At 42.5% G+C, this 12,209-nt stretch overlaps 1 protein-coding gene across 2 annotated transcripts in view; it reads right to left on the bottom strand.

The window, feature by feature from the left end:
• Positions 1-12,209, bottom strand: part of slc6a17 (solute carrier family 6 member 17) — an 86,632-nt gene that overhangs the window by 17,662 nt on the left and 56,761 nt on the right. Inside the window, exons 3-7 of one of the 2 annotated variants that reach the window (XM_048553417.2) lie at positions 11,320-11,477; positions 8,438-8,564; positions 6,515-6,696; positions 6,144-6,254; positions 4,706-4,947 (exon numbers count right to left, since the gene is read on the bottom strand). In XM_048553417.2, coding sequence (XP_048409374.1) covers positions 4,706-4,947; positions 6,144-6,254; positions 6,515-6,696; positions 8,438-8,564; positions 11,320-11,477 — 820 coding nt within the window. The remainder of the gene's footprint in view (positions 1-4,705; positions 4,948-6,143; positions 6,255-6,514; positions 6,697-8,437; positions 8,565-11,319; positions 11,478-12,209) is intronic. The other variant, XM_048553418.2, reaches the window with a different exon arrangement.

Genomic DNA, 12,209 nt, shown 5'->3' with positions numbered 1-12,209 from the left:
CCTGGGCTGAAGAGTTTTAGATTTTAGTTATGAGCAGCGATTGAACAGTCTGGGGTTTCCTCGGAGCAGAGGAGACTTGGTGGGGGGGAGCACAACTGTGATAATTTTGACAACTGAACTGTCACTGCTGGCCTCACTCTGTATCACAAGCCAACTCGGAAGCCATCTGAGCTGAATGACCCACTCCAATGGAAACGAGGCCAGTCTGTCCAACCTTTCCTCATAAAACAACCCACACAGTCTAGGTAACAATTTGGTGAACGTTCTCCTGAAATCCAACGCTTTATTATGAAGGGCACTATAATTATAAATTACGAAGGGCATAGGTAGGGTAGGCTGAAAGAAACTCTTCCCTTTTGGTAGACGGATCAATGTCCAGGGGCAAAGATTTTAGGTAAGGGGCAGAAGATTTAGAAGGGATGTGAGGTAAGTTTTCTTCACCCATAGGGTAGTGGAAGTCTGGAATTCACTGCCGGTAAGTGTGGTAGAGGAAGAAACCATTGTAATAATAAAGATGTATTTAGATACCAAGGCATACAAGGCTATAGGCCAAGTCCTGAAAAATGGGATTTGAATAATTAGGTGATAATGGGAACTGCAGATGCTGGAGAATCCAAGATAATAAAATGTGAGGCTGGATGAACACAGCAGGCCCAGCAGCATCTCAGGAGCACAAAAGCTGACGTTTCGGGCCTAGACCCTTCATCAGAGCTCTCCGATGAAGGGTCTAGGCCCGAAACGTCAGCTTTTGTGCTCCTGAGATGCTGCTGGGCCTGCTGTGTTCATCCAGCCTCACATTTTATTATTTTGAATAAATAGGTGGCCATTTTTGGACCAACACAGAAGCGATGGGCCCAAGGCCATTTTCTGTGCTGTAGACCAGTATGACTCTATGACACATGAACCACATCACAAATCGAACAATTTCGTAACATATCATACTTTGAACATATCCCAAAAGTACAAACAATAAGCCTCAGAAGCTACTTTCCCATTAGCAAAGAACACAACCCAAAACAAAAAGAAACAGTGCCCGACTAAATCCTTCAGCCAATCATGTCTACTCTGCCATTCAATGAGATCATGGCTGGTCTTGGTGTTTAACTCCTCTTTCCTCCCCGGCTCCCTGCCATATCTATCAAAAACATCTCTCTATCCCAGCTTTAGATGTATTGAGCAATTGAGCAACCATTGCCTCTGTGGTAGAGAATTCCAAAACTTCAGAACACTTTGAATGAAGTAATTTCTCATCTCAGTGCCTTATCCAGAAACTGTGACCTATGCTTTTGAGTCTGCTTATTTCTCAGCATCTATCCTATCAAACCCCCTCAGAGTATCTTACATGTATATGAAATTGTCACTCATTCTTTTTAATTCCTGCGAATACCAATTCATTTTCTCAGCCTCTCAACATAGGATAGGTAATGAATTTTGAGCTGCATTTGGTTCAAGCTGTTCTGGTGCATAAATCATAAAAAGTGACAATGCAGGTTCAATACCTAAACAAAGTGCCTAAAGGGGAGCTCACCTTCATTATAAGAAAAACTATATTTAAAAGTGAGATCTCAAACATTAGTTCCCCAAGTTATTGGAGTAACCACATCTCAAATACTACGTGCAATTTTGGTCTCCTTCTCTAAGGAAAGGATACAAATGCGTTGGATTTGGTTCAGGAGAACATTCACCAAATTGTTATCTGGACTGAGTGGATTGTTTTATGAGGAAAGGTTGGACAGACTGGCCTCGTTTCCACTGGAGTGGGTCAATCAGCTCAGATGGCTGGCGAGTTGGTTTGTGATACATGGTGAGGCCAACAGTGACAGTTCAATTCCCACACTGGCTAAAGTTATCATGAAGGACTCTCCTTCTCAGCCTCTGCCCTTGCCTGAGGCACAGTGACCCTTAGGTTATACTGTCACCAGTTGTCTCTCTCTCTAATGGGAGAGCAGCCTGTGGTCTGGTAAGACTATGGTAATTTAACCTTTTTCCAGTGGAATTTAGAAAAGTAAGGGATAACCTGATTAAAGGGTATCAGGTCCTGAATAACAAGGTGACATGGAAAGGATGTTTCCTCCTTTGGATGAGCCCAGAGCTAGTGGGTACTGTTTAATATTAGGGGTTGTATTTCAGGACAAAGGTGAGAAAATAAAAATCTCAATCTTGTCCAAATTTACAACCGTCTACTTCTGAAAGAAGTGAAGGCAAGGTCATTGAATATTCTTAAGATAGGTGGATAAATTTTTAGGGATGGGAGTCATGGGTTATCAGGGAATTCGAAATACAGATCAGTCATGATTTTATCGAAATTTAACAAGGGAACAGAAATCACTGCAGAAACTCAAAGTTTGGCAGAATCTGGACAGAGAATGCTCATCTCTTAGATGAATTTGAATTATAGATCATTTGGTCTTACTGAATATTACAGTAGACTCAAGAGGTTGACTGCTCCACGTCTACTCCAATTTCACATGTTCATAGGACGACACCGCACATTCCAAGAACCAATTTAACAAACCTTTGCCTACCATCTCCAATGCAAGTATGCTCTTTCTGAAATGTGTAAACCAAAACTAGACTCCGAACTGCAGATCTGGTTTCAGCAAAATCTTAATTAGTTATTCCTGCACTCCAGTACCTTTGCAATAAAGCCAAAATAGCACTTGTTTTTCTAATTTTTTTTTCCCTGGGCTTGCAGATACTTTCTACATCAATTTGCTCAGTGATTTTATTCAGCATTTTCTCATTGGAGCATAGGGAGCTGAGATGCAACCAGGTCAAAGTTGATAAAATAGATGAGACACAATTAATGGTAGTTGCCTTTTCCCTAGGATGGGGGATTTCAAGACCAGGGGACATATTTTTAAGGTGAGAGGAAAGAGATTTAAAGAAGACATGGGCGGCAAATTTTTTACACAGAGGGTGGTCCATGAGTGGAATGAACTCCCTGAGGAAGTGGAGGATGCAATGATAACATTTCAAAAACATTTGGAAAAGTACATGAATAGGAAAGGTTTCTAGGGATATGGCCAGGAGCAGGCAGGTAGGATTAGTTTAGTTTGGGATTACATTTGGCACGGATTGGTTGGGCCAAAGCATCTGTTTCCCTGTTGTATGACTCTATAACTATGACTATAACCTCTACAGCAGGTGGGACTTGAACCTATGCCCCCTGTCTCACAGATAGGTATACTCCCATTGTGCCACAAGAATTCGCTTCCTGTTCTCGCATTGTGACTTTGTATCTTCCTTTAAATCTCCGAACACGTTCACATTTCACAAGTTTTAAAAAACATTCTCAGTTCTACATATTTATAATCCATCTGCTATTTTGCTCCCCACCCACTTAGTCTCTCTATATCCTTGACACTGACTGTCTTTCCCATCAAGATCTGTATCATCAGCAAACTTGATACAATTTCATCTACAAAAATAGAAACATTCTGAGGAAGGATCACGCAACTTGAAAGGTTAAAACTGATTTCTCTCCACAGAAACCGCCAGACCCTGCTGACCTTTTCCAGCAATTTCTGTTTTTGTTTCTGATTTACAGCATGCATTGTTATTTCTGTTGTTACATAATTTACTCTACCTGTTCAGTTATTGATATAGATTGCAAAGTAACTCAAGCGCCAGCACTGATGCTCACAGCAATTCCTGCTCATAGCCTGCCAACAGGAAAATGCCCTGTTCATGGCCACTCTCTGCTTACCATATGTTAATCAATTCTGTATCCGTGTTAACATTCCCCCTGGATCCACAAGTCCTTATTTTTCCTGGTTAACATCAGAAGCATATATGCTAATGATGACAGTGATGTCAATTCAAAGACGTGCAAGTTAGATGGACTGGCCATGCTAAATTACCCATAGTGTTTAGGGATGTGTAGGTGAAGTGTGCTAACTATGGGAAATGCAGTGTCACATGGATAGGTTATGGGGATGGATCTGAGTGTGATACTCTTCAGAGGGCTGCTGTGGACTTTTTGGGCTGAATGGCCTGTTTTCACACCTGGAGATTCTATACAAAATCTCTGCCACAGCCTGAGGCTAAGACAAAGAACCAAAGTGAATGTTTGACTCAAACTCTCATGAGTTACTGTAATACTTATAGAATATGCAGGAGAAAGAAATCAAATATACTTTTCAGAACTCAGAATGATTCGGGTAAAAAGATGCCATTTGACAGAAAGGGCCCATTCCTCATTGGCTGACAATTATCGAACATGCCCACATCTCACAACACTTGGGCAATCTGACTTTTTTTTGCATAATTCCACCCCCACCATGAATAGTTTGCAAAGGTCTCTCCTTTTCAGTAATTTTAGTGGTCATTAATAATTCCAAAGAAACGAAGTGCAGACACACACAGTGTCAAGAGAAACTCAACTCCCATTGTGCCTAGTATGGTGTTTATTAACCTCAATCAATCTGAACACTTCCTGTGCCAACAAACATCTGGGAATTCTCAATAATCACAGCTGTGTTAATTCCGTTCCACATTGTGACCTAACTATTCTGATGCCACGGTTCACAATTATATCTCTGTGTACGTTAGTCGATTTCACTCCTTATAAAGTACTCATGGAAATAAAGCTTTTTATTGTGTGATTCACAGCAAAACAAAGAGCTCTGAGCAACATCCTTACTCTGGGTTTAACTCTATTTTTTGATACACAGATTACTTGGTAAATCTGTGACAAACTTACGTTATGACGCATTTCTCATTCATCACGTTAGCTTTGAATCCAAGGACTGCAAACACGACAAGTGTTGCCAGAACAGAGGTGAAGAAATTGATGAAAGCAACAAGGGCTGCATCAAAATGACAGTTGTTATCTTTTTTGTTGTAACTTGAGAACGCGATGACTCCCCCAAACCCAAGTCCAAGAGCAAAGAACACTTGGGTAGCAGCTTCCCTCCATACCTGGGATTCCATCATCTTCTCCAGCTGTAAAACAACAAACAGTATGAGAGCTTCATGCGAAAACAAGCCAGTTTCATTCTCTTGGTGCTAGGGCAGAACCTGGATCAGGACACAGGCACTGCCTTGCTTTGGGTCAAAGTCTCAGGTGTAACTGGCAGTTGGAGCTGAGTTAACTAATCTCAGGAAGGCAGTAGCTTCAACTTTACAACCAGAGAAAGAAGGAGACAGACAATGATCATGAGCCTAAACCCACCCACTATGGCACATGGATAATGCTTATACACTGTCTGACACCACACGTAGAAGCTGCTTTCAAATAATGACAGGGTTCATCAAACATTAAACAATCAGGAATGTATCAATTACATCGAACATATACAAGAAGACTAAGAATAAAGCAAATAAACTTCTAAAATGTTATAGAGATTGCTCAATCCACCTGGTTCCTACAGCAGGGTCAAATCCAACAGCCAATCCCAAAACTAGACACCATCCAGCAGCTCTCGTTCTTTAGTTTACTGCCCTGGTTCAAATCCCTTCGTTCTTGCTGCTACAAAAATCAATACAATTTCTTTTTTGAAGAATCAACTTTACCACAAGCAGAACTTTTAAGGAATTCATTCATAGGCTGGTGGGTCTCACTATCTGGGACAGCATTTATTGCCCAACTTATCTGCCCTTGAGGCGGTGGTGGTGAGCTGTTTCTTGAATACAGCTCAGTGGCTTGATAATAAATGTCAGAGGGCTGTTCTAAATCAACCACATTGCTGTGGGTCTGGGATCACATGTAGGCCAGGCAAGGGTGGCAGATTTCCTTCCCTAAAGGACATCAACAAACCAGATGGTCATTAGAACAATCTGATAATTTCTATGTCTCCATTACTAATACAGACTTTTAACACCAAGTTTATAGAATTGAATTTAAACTCCTGCAGTTACAATGATAAAATTTGAGCTCATTTTTCGAGCATGAATTCACTCTGCATTAATAATCCAGTCACATGATCTCTTTGCAGCTGTACCTTCGAAATGAACAATTCCAGGAGTGGAAAATCTAGATCTTAAAATTAAGTTTAAAACACAATAAACTAAAAGATTTTCATCTCTGGTCAAAGCCACTGGAATTATCCTGTCCAGCTGTCACTATCACACAGCCCAGTCTGCTCCACTGCATCCTGCTCTGGCCAGCATTACCCATTTGCTTTCTGAGACTGACAGACCTTAGGAGTAAACATGTGAAGAATTCCATCAATCGAGCCTCTGAGGAGTAGACTTCGAACCAGGAAACAAATGAGAACAACGTATGGAAACAGAGAACTGAAGTACATCACCTGAAAAGAATTCAAACAAAGCACATGGAATCATATCTAATGAGTGGCAAGAGCTATTATCTTTCTAACTGACAATGAATCACTATTATTATGTGCGATTAAATGTTGACTTCACCAACTTTCAGAAATTTACTGCTGTACAGAGAATAAAGGTCCTTCCATGCCATTACATCAAACAACCCTGAACAGACACAGCAGAAAGTTTAACACAATAAAGATCTCTTTACACTGTCTCCCTGAAATTGATAGGCTTGTCTTACCTTACCAGATGACTGGATACCTTTGATTGTACATAATCCTACGAGGAACCAAGCTGACAGGAGACATAGAGTCATCTTCCAGTTCAGACCTCCTCCTTCATTGATGTTGTTGGCAATGTTCAGAGTGTCTCTGTACCAGAAGTAGGTTGTAGCTGAACTCTTTTCACATTCTGGTTCCACGACTAGAGTGAGACACATTCAGTAAGTGTCAATACCAACTTCATTATAAATGTTAAATGTGGCCCCCCACTTCATCCAACAAAATCCAGGCATTGGATCTCAGGACTGTGCTGGAGGAAGTGTATCTGGGAACATGCAACACCAGGGTCTACTTGACACAAGGGAATACAGTCTGAGGGAAGAGTCACTGAGTGTGGAATGCGATGGAGTGGGGTGTGGGGGAAAGGGACTCCATGGGGCACAGGGTGGTTTAGCCACAGGAGACACTGTTGGAGGGGGAGTCAGCCCAGTTTCAGTTTGTCTGGTTAGAGTTGCATAAAAAATCCAAAATATCAGAGAATATTCATTGTCTGAGGAAGTCTGAGCTGTTTATCCATTAACTGTATGTTTTTCAGTTCTTATAAAAAGCTTGTTTGGCACAAACTTCTCCTGTTCTTATTCTGATAGAGATATCATGGGAGAAAAATCACAAAAGCAAAACTACAATTTTTACATGTTTTTACCTCAAGCAATCTGTTCCATTTGCTTAAACTAAACAAATCAATCAGATCAAAGACCTGGATAATAAAATGTGAGGCTGGATGAACACAGCAGGCCAAGCAGCATCTCAGGAGCACAAAAGCTGACGTTTCGGGCCTAGACCCTTCATCAGAGAGGGGGATGGGGGGAGGGAACTGGAATAAATAGGGAGAGAGGGGGAGGCGGACCGAAGATGGAGAGTAAAGAAGATAGGTGGAGAGAGTGTAGGTGGGGAGGTAGGGAGGGGATAGGTCAGTCCAGGGAAGACGGACAGGTCAAGGAGGTGGGATGAGGTTAGTAGGTAGCTGGGGGTGCGGCTTGGGGTGGGAGGAAGGGATGGGTGAGAGGAAGAACTGGTTAGGGAGGCAGAGACAGGTTGGACTGGTTTTGGGATGCAGTGGGTGGGGGGGAAGAGCTGGGCTGGTTGTGTGGTGCAGTGGGGGGAGGGGATGAACTGGGCTGGTTTAGGGATGCAGTAGGGGAAGGGGAGATTTTGAAACTGGTGAAGTCCACATTGATACCATATGGCTGCAGGGTTCCCAGGCGGAATATGAGTTGCTGTTCCTGCAACCTTCGGGTGGCATCATTGTGGCAGTGCAGGAGACCCATGATGGACATGTCATCAAGAGAATGGGAGGGGGAGTGGAAATGGTTTGCGACTGGGAGGTGCAGTTGTTTGTTGCGAACTGAGCGGAGGTGTTCTGCAAAGCGGTCCCCAAGCCTCCGCTTGGTTTCCCCAATGTAGAGGAAGCCGCACCGGGTACAGTGGATGCAGTATACCACATTGGCAGATGTGCAGGTGAACCTCTGCTTAATGTGGAATGTCATCTTGGGGCCTGGGATGGGGGTGAGGGAGGAGGTGTGGGGACAAGTGTAGCATTTCCTGCGGTTGCAGGGGAAGGTGCCGGGTGTGGTGGGGTTGGAGGGCAGTGTGGAGCGAACAAGGGAGTCACGGAGAGAGTGGTCTCTCCGGAAAGCAGTTCCCTCCCCCCATCCCCCTCTCTGATGAAGGGTCTAGGCCCGAAACGTCAGCTTTTGTGTTCCTGAGATGCTGCTTGGCCTGCTGTGTTCATCCAGCCTCACATTTTATTATCTTGGAATCTCCAGCATCTGCAGTTCCCATTATCTCAGAGCAAAGACCTGGCCTTGAATCACAACATTTTGACAGGAGGGAGTACTGAGAAAACATGAACAATGAGCCTCTGAATCGAATATCTTACTTACTGGTAATGGTACCATTGGTGATGAGAGGACACTCACTCCACGGGAGGGGAGACTGGAATGATTTAAAAAAATAAAAAATACTCCAGCCAATGATAACGTTGTAATAAAGTCCAACAAAGAAACATACCTAGGGAGAGAGAACAGAACATTCAGTCTGACTAATGGTCACAGCACCCAGAATACAGGAGCAGAGGAATGTGAGGGAGACAGGATAATTACGAAAAGGAGAAGGGGAATGAGGATATCAGATGGGAGAGTACAATGGATTGAAAGGAGACATTGGGTTGGAGATTGGTAAGTGAGAAGGATTTAGAGGAAAGAGGAGGAAAAGAGAGGATTGGAGGAGGCAGAGGGAGGAACAGTAGGTTGGAGGTAAGCAATGACCATCACATGCATTTCTGATAACATTCCTGCATCAGAACAGGAACAATTAGCAAATTGCTACAGTACAGAAGTACTTTAGTTTGGCTAACAGTCCAGTTGTGAGACAACAAGGTGTAGACTGGATGAACAACGCAGGCCAGGCAGCATCAGAGGAGCAGGTTAGCTGACGTTTCAGGCCCAGACCCGGAATACTAAGAACTAGAACACTGCAGTGGGACAGTTTAACTAGTCTCGGGATCAGTGAACTATAATAGGTGAAATGAACTAAGAAGGACCTGGTCTAGTGCAGCAGGACACAACTCACCATTCTTAAAAATGAAATAATACAATTACTTCATTAAATTGAAATATTTCCCCAGGAGTTATTAGAGAGATTGAGTGGTTGACAGAGAGAAATCAAGATCTTGTAAGTTAAGATTTCTGCTTTAATTAAACAAATAGGTGCTGGATATAGTACTGACTGTATAAAACATTTCATAAAATAGATAATTCTCATTTAAAATTCTGAGGGTTTATGATCAGAAAAACTGTAAGATGATAGTGTTGGAAAAGGTAATAAGGGATAGGATTTATAATCATCTAGAAAAGAATAAATTGATTTGGGATAGTCAGCACGGTTTTGTGAAGGGAAGGTCGTGTCTCACAAACCTCATTGAGTTCTTTGAGAAGGTGACCAAATAGGCAGATGAGAGTAAACCGACTGACGTGGTGTATATGGATTTCAGCAAGGTGTTCAATAAGGTTCCCCACAGTAGGCTATTGTACAAAATGCAGAGGAATGGAATTGTGGGAGATATAGCAGTTTGGATTGGAAATTGGCTTGCTGAAAGAAGACAGAGGGTGGTAGTTGATGGGAAATGTTCATCCTGGAGACCAGTTACTAGTCGTGTACCGCAAGGGTCGGTGTTGGGTCCACTGCTGTTTGTCATTTTTATAAATGACCGGGATGAGGGCGTAGAAGGATGGGTTAGTAAATTTGCAGACGGCATGAAGGTCAGTGGAGTTGTGGATAGTGACGAAGGATGCTGTAGGTTGCAGAGAGACATAGATAAGCTGCAGAGCTGGGCTGAGGGGTGACAAATGGAGTTTAATGCAGACAAGTGTGAGGTGATGCAGTTTGATAGGAGTAACCGGAAGACAAAGTACTGGGCTAATGGTAAGATTCTTGGTAGTGTAGATGAGCAGAGAGATTTCGGTGTCCATGTACACAGATCGTTGAAAGTTGCCACCCAGGTTGACAGGGCTGTTAGGCAGGCATACAGTGTTTTAGCTTTTATTAATAGAGGGATCGAGTTCCAGAACCAAGAGGTTATGCTGCAGCTGTACAAAACTCTGGTGCGGCCGCACTTGGAGTATTGTGTACATTTCTGGTCACTGAATTATAAGAAGGATGTGGAAGCTTTGGAAAGGGTGCAGAGGAGACTTACTAGGATGTTGCCTGGAATGGAGGGAAGGTCTTAAGAGGAAAGGCTGAGGGACCTGAGGCTGTTTTCATTAGAGAGAAGAAGGTTGAGAGGTGACTTAATTGAAACATATAAAATAATCAGAGGGTTAGATAGGGTGGATAGGGAGAGTCTTTTTCCTAGGATGGTGATGGCGAGCATGAGGGGCTTGGCTTTAAATTGAGGGGTAAAAGATATAGGACAGATGTCAGAGGTAGTTTCTTTACTGAGAGAGTAGTAAGGGAATGGAACGTTTTGCCTGCAACGGTAGTAGATTCGCCAACTTTAGGTACATTCACGTCGTCATTGGATAAGCATATGGACGTACATGGAATAGTGTAGGTTAGATGAGCTTGAGATCGGCATGACAGGTCGGCACAACATCGAGGGCCGAAGGGCCTGTACTGTGCTGTAATGTTCTATGTTCTATTATAACAAATTTGAAATGATCACAGTATCAATTTTAAAGTGCTATAATTGTTTTTGCCCAGAGGAATTCTTTCTAACAAACTGGAGCTGAATCAGAGTCTCAAAATCTTTAATGATAAAATTAAACAGTGATGTGAAATAAAGGAACATCACAGAATATTCCAAGCAGTGAGTGGGAGAGTGGGGTTAGATTGGGACAGGTAACGAGATACAGGGAGACAGTTGGATTGGAATCAGACTCTGACCCAAGTATGAATCAGGACTTTGGAATTACAGTTCAAATCAAGACCAAGTGCAGGTAAATGGAATTAGTATAGTTTGGCATTTACTGGTCATTATAGACATAGAGGGCCAAGGGCCTATTTCTACGACATACGAGTGAAAGTCCTGCATCACTGGAATCATTTGAGTAAAACCAATCCCTAATTTCCAATGGTCTTGACATTCTTTCTAAAGGACATACAGTCTACAACTAGTCAACAGGCTGCAGATGAGGCTTAAGGTGTAATTTATAAATGTTTAACATGATTTCCTTCTCTTTGTACTCGATGCTTTTATTCATAAACGTCAAATCAGATCTGCAGCTTTAACATATTCTCAAACACAAAGATCAGCGATGACACTCACAATGCAGCTTGCAAATCCAATGCCACCCAGTCTGGGACAGATATAGTTCCAGACACCAATACTCCCACGCCTTATTCTCTGGCCCACGGCTAGTTCCAGAAAAAACAGGGGAATTCCAATGATGAGGAGCAGGATGAGGTAAGGAACAAGATAAGCACCTGCAAATAAGAGAGATTTAGCACAAATGAAAATACATTTGACAGGTTCACATTGTGCTGTAATATTCAGACAAATTGTTCAGAATGATGTGTGAAATCTCTGCTCCTTGTAGTTTGCTCGGGGCTTGAAGGACAAGTGCAGTCAAGGTTAAACTGGTGCTGTCTCAAGAATCTCAAACAGATGGTTTCATCTGCTTTCCATATTACAGAAACTGACACCATTTTCCACAACCCCTTCTGACTTGCGTCATTTTGCAGTTTCTCTTAACCGATATCAATTTTCTGCACATAATTAAGTCTGTTTCATCCGGCTCCCCAGAACCTTGGCCAACACACTGTTCCTGATCCCAAAACTCCAATTCTGAAACAATTCCAATCTCCTCATTGTTCTTCCAATGCTAGATCTAAACCCTCTTCCCTAACATTAATCCCGATCTTAACTCCAATGTTCAAAACCGATACCTGACAAAGCACTCTGCTCAACACTCCAACCCCAACTCCCGCCTTTAGCCTGCTACAGTCCCCCTCCTGGAACCCACTGCCAATTCTTTAAACTGGTTGTTCCTCTTGTTCTCTTCAATCTTGAGTCATGTTTCTTGATTTTAATTGTTGTTGCAGACAGTAACGAACCAGTTTAAATCTACACAGCTCATGCTCTTGGCTGTCCGCAGCTCCTCAATAAATCTTGTTTTAAAGCAAGAAATCAAACCTCTAAGCTGAATGTATGACAAC

This window comes from Stegostoma tigrinum, chromosome 21, assembly GCF_030684315.1.
Source record: "Stegostoma tigrinum isolate sSteTig4 chromosome 21, sSteTig4.hap1, whole genome shotgun sequence".
In the NCBI taxonomy this organism is placed as follows: domain Eukaryota; kingdom Metazoa; phylum Chordata; class Chondrichthyes; order Orectolobiformes; family Stegostomatidae; genus Stegostoma; species Stegostoma tigrinum.
This window is presented reverse-complemented; position numbering and strand designations above follow the sequence as displayed.